This window comes from Salvia splendens, chromosome 15, assembly GCF_004379255.2.
Source record: "Salvia splendens isolate huo1 chromosome 15, SspV2, whole genome shotgun sequence".
Classification (NCBI taxonomy): Eukaryota; Viridiplantae; Streptophyta; class Magnoliopsida; order Lamiales; family Lamiaceae; genus Salvia; species Salvia splendens.
The window spans coordinates 26,116,849-26,127,215 of record NC_056046.1 but is presented as its reverse complement, the minus strand read 5'-3'; the positions used below and the strand labels follow the sequence as shown (position 1 = coordinate 26,127,215).

General features: G+C 42.5%; 1 protein-coding gene across 1 annotated transcript; it reads right to left on the bottom strand.

Annotated features, from left to right (window-relative positions):
• Window positions 1-6,630: 6,630 nt before the first annotated feature.
• LOC121767319 (40S ribosomal protein S26-1-like) lies at window positions 6,631-7,224 on the bottom strand. Its single transcript, XM_042163564.1, has one exon. The coding sequence runs from the start codon at window positions 7,178-7,180 to the stop codon at window positions 6,800-6,802; it is 381 nt and encodes a 126-aa protein (XP_042019498.1). The 5' UTR covers window positions 7,181-7,224; the 3' UTR covers window positions 6,631-6,799.
• Window positions 7,225-10,367: the final 3,143 nt, after the last annotated feature.

Here is a 10,367-nt window from a genome sequence, read left to right as displayed (position 1 = left end):
TTTTAATTCAATTGGACAACTGTACTGTCCTATTTGGCAGCCTACCATTGAAGTTTACAGTTAATTCATTTCCATACAGTTTTCATGACCTATCTCATATTCTTCGAACTCCCATCAGGAGTGAGCCTCAAGTTCTATGGGTTTATCTGAAACCAGTTGGGCAACGTAGTTCTTTGAATGGACAAGATAAGCTTGATTGAACTCAGTACTTTCTTTCAAAGTCAATTATCGACTAAAATTCACATGAGTTGAACAAGAGATGTTATTCATGTCTCATTGGGTATTCTGGAACCCTTCAAATTTCAGTCATACTTCTTTTGTGTGATATAAACCCATATCCAAGTTAACACTGTTAGATTAATCATCGAGTTCTTGATGCAAAACTATTGGGAAAGGCACCGCCTTAATTCCTTTCAGATACGTATGATAAATAAGTCTCTATTGACACAGTGTAGAAAATGATACACCAACCAGAAGCGTCGCATAACCAACAACATGAAACGTTAAATATTTCACATATACCCACCGCTTGTAACAAGCTGGTAAAAGATCGATTATTATGCTATGTACATAGGAACCCTAGCCTTGAGGAGAGGAATGCTAAAAGATATACATAGAACAAATGACTTTTGATGATGTACGACACCTTCATATAGATAAACGCTAGATCGATCAAAATGCTTATTACGAGTAAGATAAGTGAGCCACAAGAAGTGACGACTTAATCATAGTTATGTAATGAAAATCATGGAGAAAATTCGAGTACATTCGTAGTTTATATACGAGGAAACGAATTCCATCAACAAAAGGGATTCGTCTGAAAGACGGCCGGGAAAAGCTAAAGTTGGAGGGACATTCGGGAAAAAGAACCCGTGATAGCACCGCTACCCTAACCATCCCTACTGCAGAAAGAGAGAATCGAAATTTTTCTTTAAAAAGTTAGCGCAAGAGAATAAATATGGAGTCCCATAATATGGAGTAAGGAGAAGGTCAGCGACGAAATACGAAGAAGTAGGGAGTTAGCAACGTCTGGAGAAAGGAGCCTACGCCTCCACATGCACTATTCCAGTGTTTAAAGATAAACATGAGTAAAACAATGTCTGTGCCGAATCACGACAAGAAGGATCGCAGTAAGCACGAAAGTATCTTGAAGACTGTGAAAGTTGACTACCCCAGCTAAACAGGAGGTTCTGAGGTCAAGCCGCTAACTCAATTACTACAATTACGATCAATGCAAGCATTAAGCGAACTCAATACCTGACGATGAAATCTAAGATGAGGAATGGCTTCCCCAGTCGGCCGAAATAAATAAGTTAATTAATGGCTTGAATCAGCCACATTATCTCAGTCACCATTTAGAATGACGCTTAAGGAGTAAGAAGAACTTAAGATCCAGTTACAAGAACTACTAGACCTGGGTTTTATTAGACCCAGTGTATGACCATGTGGTACACCAATATTCTTCATGAAGAAGGACAGAACGTTGAAGAGTTGAACAAGGTAACGCTCAAGGACAAGTACCCTTTTTCCCCAATGATTGATGACCTATTTGCCTAACTTTGAGGAGCCGGTGTATTCTCAAAAATGGACTTGAGATCAATTTATCACCAACTGAAGGTCCGACAGGATGATGTACCCCAAGATTACATTCGGCACCAGACATGGCCATTACGAGTTCACCGTAATGTCTTTTGGGCTTACAAATGCCCCAGCTGTGTTCATGGATCTAATGAACCGCATGTTTCACCCATACCTGGACAAGTTCGTCCTAGCCTTTATAGGCGATGTGCTCTTCTACTCGAAAAATGAGAAGGAACACGAGGAGCACTTGAGGATCACTTTGGAGACATTAAGAGCCGAGAAGGTCTATGCTAAATTTAGCAAGTGCGAGTTCTGGCTTAACGAGGTAAACTTTCTTGGACACATAGTGACAGCCGAAGGGATATGAGTAGATCCTGCCAAAGTGGAAGCAGTGCAACGTTGGCAATCACCAACGACACCTAATGAAATTCGGAGTTTCCTAGAATTGGCCGGATACTATCGAAGATTTATTGAGGGATTTCCAAGATCGCAAGACCAATGACTCAACAACTCAAGAAAGGAGTTAAGGTCGATTAGACACAAGAGTGCAAGGCAAACTTTCAGTTGTTAAAGAAAAGTTGACCGCAACACCAGTTCTAGTCGTGCCAGGACCGGGAACAGGATATCAAGTGTATACAGATGCATCGAAGGTCGGACTCGGATGCGTGCTAACGCAGAACGGTAAAGTGATTTCATATGCATCACGCCAGTTGAGACCGCATGAGTTGAATTACCCGACGCATGACTTGGAATTGGCGGCAATGGTACATGCTTTGAAGATTTGGAGACATCATCTCTATGGAATTCGATGTGAGATCTTCACAGAGCACAAGAGTCTCAAATACTTCTTTGAACATAAGGATCTAAACACGCGACAACGCAGATGGCTGGAATTAGTCAAGAACTATGACTGTGGTATAAATTATCACCCAAGAAAGGCGAACGTGGTAGAAGACGCATTTAGCAGAAAGACTGCGCCCCAACTGGCCACCTTTCTCACACAAAATGAAGAGCTTATCCGCGAGTTCGCCAGGATGCGACTGGAAATATTAAGAGCACCGGAGACGGTGGACAGCAGGATTGACACCTTGGTGATAGAACCAGATTTAAGGGCCAGAATCATCGATGCTCAAAGACGCGATGAGGCCTTAGAGAGATTTCGCCTAAAAGTGAGGACCGGGAAAGAAGAGGGTTACCGCGAAGAAGCGGATAATGCCCTCACTTTTGAAGGGAGACTGTGTGTACCAAATGATGAGACACTCAGGAATGAGATCATGAGTGAGGACCATGAGACGCCTTACACTGCTCATCCTGGAAGTACGAAAATGTACCAGGACATGAAGAAACATTTCTGGTGGGATGGCATGAAAAGGAACATAGCATCGTTTGTAGAAAGATGTTTGGCATGCCAGCAAGTGAAGGCCTTACATCAACGACCCTATGAGAAATTACAACCTCTTGAAATTCCAGAATGGAAATGGGAGCACATCGCGATGGATTTTATGACGGGATTGCCAAAGTCCCAACGAGGGAACACTGCCATTTGGGTGATTATAGATCGTCTCACCAAAAGCGCTCATTTTATACCAATCCGTATCACATATGGATCCGACAAGTTGGCTCAGATCTATGTGCAAGAGATCACACGCTCACATGGTGTACCAGTAACGATCACTTCAGATCGGGATTCAAAATTCACTTATAGATTTTGGATAAGCCTGCAGTGAGAGCTAGGCACCCGGTTGAATTTCAGTACAGCATTCCATTCACAGACGGACGGACAGTCCGAAAGGACAATTCAAACATTGGAGGATATGTTGAGAGCCGTAGTGCTCGACCGTGGAGGAAACTGGGAGCCAATACTACCACTTATAAAGTTTGCTTACAACAACAGTTATCAGACGACCATAAATATGGCCCCGTATGAAGCACTCTACGGGAAGAAATGTAGATCACCGCTTTACTGGGATGAAGTCGGTGAGAGGAAAATTCTTGGACCGGATTCTGTGGGAGAAATGATAGAAATCGTCTGACAGATCTGAGAAAGAATCAAAGAAGCTCAGGACAGGCAAAAATCTTACGCAGATGCTCGCAGAACCGATCTACAGTTCAAGGCGGGAGACAAAGTCTTCTTGAAAGTATCTCCGTCGAAGGGGATAACAAGATTCGGCGTCAAGGGCAAGCTAAGACCGCATTTCATCGGGCCCTATGAAATCCTAGAAACAGTCGGCCCTGTGGCGTACAGATTAGCACTTCTGCCGAGCTTCGAAAATGTGCACAATGTTTTTCATGTGTCACAATTGAGGAAATATGTGTTCGACCCCAAACACATAGTTCACCGAGAAGAAATGGTGTTAGGATCGGATTTGAGCTATGAAGAAAATGCAGAAGCAAGTGTTGTTAATTCGCAAAAGAAAAAAAATCTAAAGTGATACACAAGCGAACTAAAACGAATTCGCGTTCTTTTATTAACTTCTCCAATTGAACAATATACACTCATACAAGGAAAATACTAAGAATTTAGTTTCTTGCTAATAAGATTTTACCACAAAAGGAAGATATACACATGGAAAAAAACAGGGGTCTCTCTCTCCTCGAGCCAGGCCACGCACCACACCCGTGTCCGGAGCGGCCGTTGGACCGAGAGCTTCCAAGCCACAAGGTAGGCTAATCCCCTCCAAGGCCTACAATACAAAATCACCTCTGTTAAAGCAAGATAAGTAGGAAAGCTAACAAACAAAGTCAAAGAGGGAAACATGCTTCATAGGAAGAGGAAAGGGGCAGCGGGACCTTTCGGAAAGAGTAGGAAAGACTCACCAAATGGGGCAGCCTGCAGTAGTGCAGCCAGGGACGGATCTAGTATAGAATGAGAAGGGGCAAATGCCCCACCTCAATTTTTCATAAGCATGTAGGCATTTATATTATATTACCTTAATATATGTAAATTCACACTATTTTCCCCCTTACATTTAAGAAAGGGAAAAACGCATTTATAGGGTACTTTACGTTTAAAATAACGTGTTTATTCCATATATGGGAAAAACGCCACCCACATTGGCGTGTTTATAAGTGAAGACGCCACCCGCATTGACGTTTTACAATTAAGAACCGTATGACGTCGTATTGTAGTGAAATACAGTATTTGTTAAAACACGCCAATGTGGAGGGCGTGTTTAAAGTAGAAATGCCAACTTCGGTGGCGTGTTTTAAAATAACACGCCAACTTAGATGGCGTGTTTATGAACACAGAAACGCCAACTTCGGTGGCGTGTTTTATAATAAAACGCCAAAGTCGACGGCATGACTCAATTGAAAAACGCCAATTTGGTTGGCGGGTTTTTACAGAACAATATATCAGCTATCCTCCCCCAAATCGTGAAACTCACACCACACAGCTCGCAATTTCATCCAAAGCAGCGCCTCTTCGTCGCGATTTCGCCCTCTTCTCCGTGATTTCGCTCTCCGTCCATCAATCGGTGCTATTCTTCCCCATTTTCGTATACTTTTCGGTTAGTATGCTTATCTTTTACAGTATTAGAGTAATTGTTGGATAGTTAGTTATGGTTTGTAATGGGTTGTGAGTTGAGTTGAAATATCTTTTAGCATATTGGCTTGATTAGAATTATTGTGGATTAATAGTTGAGATGTTGGTGTTTAGTTAGGGTTTATGTTTGATTAAAATTTGGGCAATTTTATCACCTAAACCCTAGTGTTGTTTTAGCTTAAAATTTGGGCAATTTGATTTGGTTTATATGGGTTTTAAAGTGGTGTTTAGTTTGATGTATGTTGTTTAGTTGGAATTGTTAATTATGTGTAAGTGATTTGAGTTATAATGTTGTGTAATGTTGTGGAGGGGAATTTGTGTATTTCTGTATTGTGCATTATTTGATATTGGTATTCCATTTTGTGATATTGACTTAAATAATATCCAAGTATTGAAATTGTTTCATTTGAATTGTGAATGTTGTGTAGGTGAACTATGACATCATCTTCAAGTGCTCGCCGAAGACTCTTGTGTGGTCCTGAGGACCCCTCCGTATTATATCTGCAGAGACAACACGTCTCTAATAACATATGGGCAGGAGTGTCATCAGAAGACGTACGCTGCAGAAGATACGAAGGAATCATATGGGATGTTCCCATACATCCTCGTGTTTTGGCGGTTATAGACGGGATGGGGTTCGGCGGGATTTTAAGGTGTGGTAAACCGAAAGACATTGACCACCATCTTATCACCGCATTGATTGAACGTTGGAGGCCAGAGACCCACACGTTTTACTTTCCAGTCGGTGAAGCGACTGTGACCTTAGAAGACGTGGAGGTCTTATGGGGCCTCAAAACTGACGGTGATGCTCTGACGGGTTACATCCCCACTAAGGATGTCAACTATTGGAAGGACGTTTGTCTGGATTTTCTTGGCTTTATTCCAGATGCAGTTGATTTGAAAGAAATGACATGGAAGCAGACAAGCTTATCTAATCAACTGAGGATTGAGTTGGATGGTGATGAACAAGACCAGTACATATACAATCAACATGCTCGTGTGTATTGTCTGCTGTTACTTGGTGGTCTGCTGATCCCGAACGCCTCCGGTAATAAAATTCCATTCTTCTACCTTCAATTTTTGATGGATGTAGAATAATGTGGTAGATATAGTTGGGGTGGTGCGACTGTTGCATGCTTGCACCACAATCTATGTGAAGCTGCACTTGGTAAGAGGACCGATGTCGGGGGAGCTCTTACTTTGTCACAGCTGTGGGCTTGGGCAAGAATCCCAATTATTAGACCGAAGATGCTAAATCCCGTGCCCATAGACTACGTACCACGTGCAGTCGCGTAAGTTGTTCACTAATTACTTTTTTTAAGCATATTTTTATTAATTTCCGTGTTATTCGCTCATAATTTAATTTTGTAGATGGACTGGTCCGGCCTCTTATGTAAGAGCACCCGGACATTGCATTGAAACTTTTAGAGATCAGTTCTCCAGAATGCACGCCAATCAAGTAATTTTTTTTTGTTTTTAAATCAAAGCCATGGTAACACAGTATATTATGTCATAAAACAGTGCGGACTGCTCATATAAAAAGTCTCATTGTAACAAAACTTTAAAAAATTCAAAACTTAAGTTGCAGATCAACCATTGATCAGATGTCTTCACCAAACTACATAAAAAACAGAAATGCATGGAAGTCTAGCAGCAAATAAGCAAGCAAAATAATTAGGTGCGGGCAGCAGCTGGTGGACCACCAACACGAGGAGGCTGTCCTGGTTTAGGAAGGTCATCCCTTGGGCGCCTGAAACGCTGTGGTGGCTCACGGTTTCTCCTGTCAGTAACAGAGCGGACCCTCACCACCTTCGAGTGAATGGCGCATGAAACACAGTAGTTCACCTTCACATACAGCTTAGGAAGGGTGTATCCATCAAAAGCACAAGCTTCCTGGATATCCCTGACAGTAGCTTGCTCAACAATGTTTCTGACTTGGAATCTCTTGATTGCCTTGTCCTTGGGGCAGCACTTTCCACAGTTGGAGCAGCGGATGAGTTTGACGTGGCCGCGGCCATGCTTGTTGCTCCCACCGTTCCTTCTCTTGAATGTCATCTTTGGCTGATTGGTTTTTCTCTGTGGAAGCGGAGGCGCTGACTCAGGATTTAGGGTTCCGCCAATCAAGTAATTTACGCAACCTAAATTGTTGTTTGTTTGCTATTTTGATTGAACTTGTTTTGACTAAATTTGTTTCATATGTAGTTTATTTGGATGCCTTATGACAAGCGAAATCTGCCGGATGTTTGTGTTGCCGGTCGTCCTATATGGACGTCGATCACAACACTTATTTGCTAGAATATGGTTGAGCCACATTGTCCACAACGAGTGTTGCGACAATTTGGGATTGTCCAACCGTATATCCCGCTTGTCGACCGTGTTATCATATAAGGCTACTCAAAGCAATGGAGGTCCACGTGAAGATTGGATGGATAGCACAATACGAGATCCGCTTGAAGTCAGCATTAGAAAGTTAGATAAAACTAATGGCTACTAGCCGTTGAAGTTAGTTTTTGTTAGTAGCGGTTGAAACCGATTTCTAGAATGAGTTCTTGTTCATTCTTTAAATGCTTTAGCTTGTATATATGCTTGATTGAGCTGTGTTAGCTAAAATCAACGGTTTCTGATACACTTTCAATAAGAGAATACAAATTAAGGTTTTCTCCAAGAAATCAATCTTTTCTCTTCACTTTCTTCAATCTTCGGTTCTAATCACAAGTTCTGGGAGTATTGCTGCGTTGCTTGTATCTGGTTTCTACAATTGGCGCCGTCTGTGGGAAGTCTCTGGATCGATCAAGCGGTGTGAAGATGGCAGCAAGACACGACGTCGAAAAGTTCACGGGAAGGAACGATTACGGCTTGTGGAAGATGAAGATGAGGGCCGTTTTAGTGCAGCAAGGCTTGTCCTCGGTTCTGGCTTCGGATGAATCGGATGGAAAGGGGAGAGCTGCTGCGCTAGATGATAAAGCTCAGGCCAAGTTCGATGAGATGCAGCTTAAAGCGCATAGCGCGGTTATTCTATGTCTTGGTGACAAAGTCTTGCGTGAAGTGCAAGGGGAGAAGACAGCTGCGGGCATCTTGAAGAGGCTGGATGAAGTCTATTTAGCCAAATCCTTGGCTAATAGACTCTACATGAAGAGAAGATTGTATCAGTACAGATTCACAGAAGACAAGTCAATCGTGGATCAGCTTGAGGATTTTGCCAAATCTGTTGATGACCTTGAGGCAGTAGATGTAAAGATTGCAGATGAAGACAAGGCGATCTTGGTCTTGAATGCCCTCCTTGATTCCTATGATCAACTTAGGGATGCTATTTTATATGGAAGGGACAAGGTGATATCTTACAGTGAGGTTCATGCAGCGCTTAAGGCTAAGGAATTGCAGAGAGGTGGCATCAATCCTTCTGAAAATGTTGCTGAGTCTCTTAATATCAATAAATTCACCAAACAGAAGTTCAAGAAACAGAAGGGTGGTGATAATAAGGTTCAAACTTCTGGAATGAAGGAGTCCCGTTCATGTTTTTGGTGCAAGAAGCCCGGACATTTAAAGGACTGTTTTGGGTGGAAGAAGAAGCAGGCTGAGGAGAGAAACGCTCACTCTAACCAAATCAGCAATGATGAAGAGAATCTCCCAGAGGTGATGAACGTTGTGGATAGAATAGACAAGGGTTCTTGGATAATGGACCCCGGGTGCTCATTTCATATTTGTCCACACATCGATTGGTTCCAAGATTTGGTGAAAACAAATGGCTCAGTTCTATTGGGCAATGACAAGGCATGCCCTATCATGGGAATTGGTAGTGTCAAGCTTAAACTCAAGGATGGATCTGTGAAGGTTCTGACACAAGTGAGATATATTCCAGAGGTGAAGATGAATCTCATTTCTTTGGGAACTCTTGAGAGGAAGGGTTACTCTTTTGTCTCTGAAAATGGGGTAATGAGGATATGCAAGGGCCAAGATGTTAAAATGATGGCACATAGGGGTGGAAGCTTATACTAACTGCAAGCCAATGTCATAATGGGTGAAGCACATGTAGCTGCAAACTCAGATCTGCAGTCTTGGCACATCAAGCTGGGACATCCAGCAGAGGGTACTCTCAAGGCTTTGATTCAGAGGAAGCTTATTAATGCCAGTAGCATGGAGAAGTTGGTGCAATGTCAAGATTGCTTGCTAGGAAAGGCCAAGAAAATGTCATTTCCAGTGGGCACTCACTCCTCAACAGCCCCATTGGACTACATTCACTCAGACCTCTGGGTCCATCTCCAGTTACAAGTCTTGGTGGAGGAAAGTATTATATGTCTATCATAGACGATTTCTCTAGAAAAGTATGGGTGTTTATCTTAAGGATAAGTCTCAGGCATTTATCACATTAAAAAATTGGTGTAAACTCATGGAGACTGAAAAGGGATCTCTGCCTAAGGTGCTTAGGACTTATAATGGACTAAAGTATCTGTCCAGAGAGTTCGATGCTTACTGCAGTGAGAATGGAGTTAGAAGGCACAGAACAGTCCCTGCAAACCCTCAACAAAATGGGGTTGCAGAGAGGATGAACCGTACTTTGCTTGAGAGAGTAAGATGTCTCCTATCTTCTTCTGGAATTCATAAAAGATTCTGGGCAGAGGCTGTCACCACTGCCGCTTACCTGATCAACAAATGTCCTTCATCGGCTATAGGAGGTTCTATCCCGGATGAAAAGTGGTATGGCTCCACTCCTAATTACTCAATCCTAAAGCCATTTGGCTGTAAAGCTTTTGCACATGTTAAACAAGGAAAGTTGGATGCTAGAGCTTTACAATGTGTTATGCTTGGATATGAGAGAGGGGTCAAAGGGTACAGGCTGTGGTGTACTGAGGCTGGAAAGCAGAGAATCTTGATTAGCCGTGATGTTAAATTCTTGGAAGATAACATGCCATTTCTGAGTAAAGCTAGCAGTGATGAGCAGTCAGAGAGTCCCATCAGTTTTGGGCCTTCCATGATGCAGTCAGAGGGTGTCCTATCTCAGAATGTGAATGAAGGAACTGATGAAGCAGGTGGAGCATCTCAAGATAATATTGAAACTGATCTTGGTGAAGAAGTGCCTCAGAAAGATGCTACACAAGAGCACATATTGGCCAGAGATAGGCCAAGGAGGACAATTAAGGCACCTGCTAGATTCAGTGACTATGAGTTGTTATATTATGCTCTTAACATTGCTGAAGAAATGGAAGCATCTGAGCCTGGTTCATATACTGAGGCCGTAAATGGT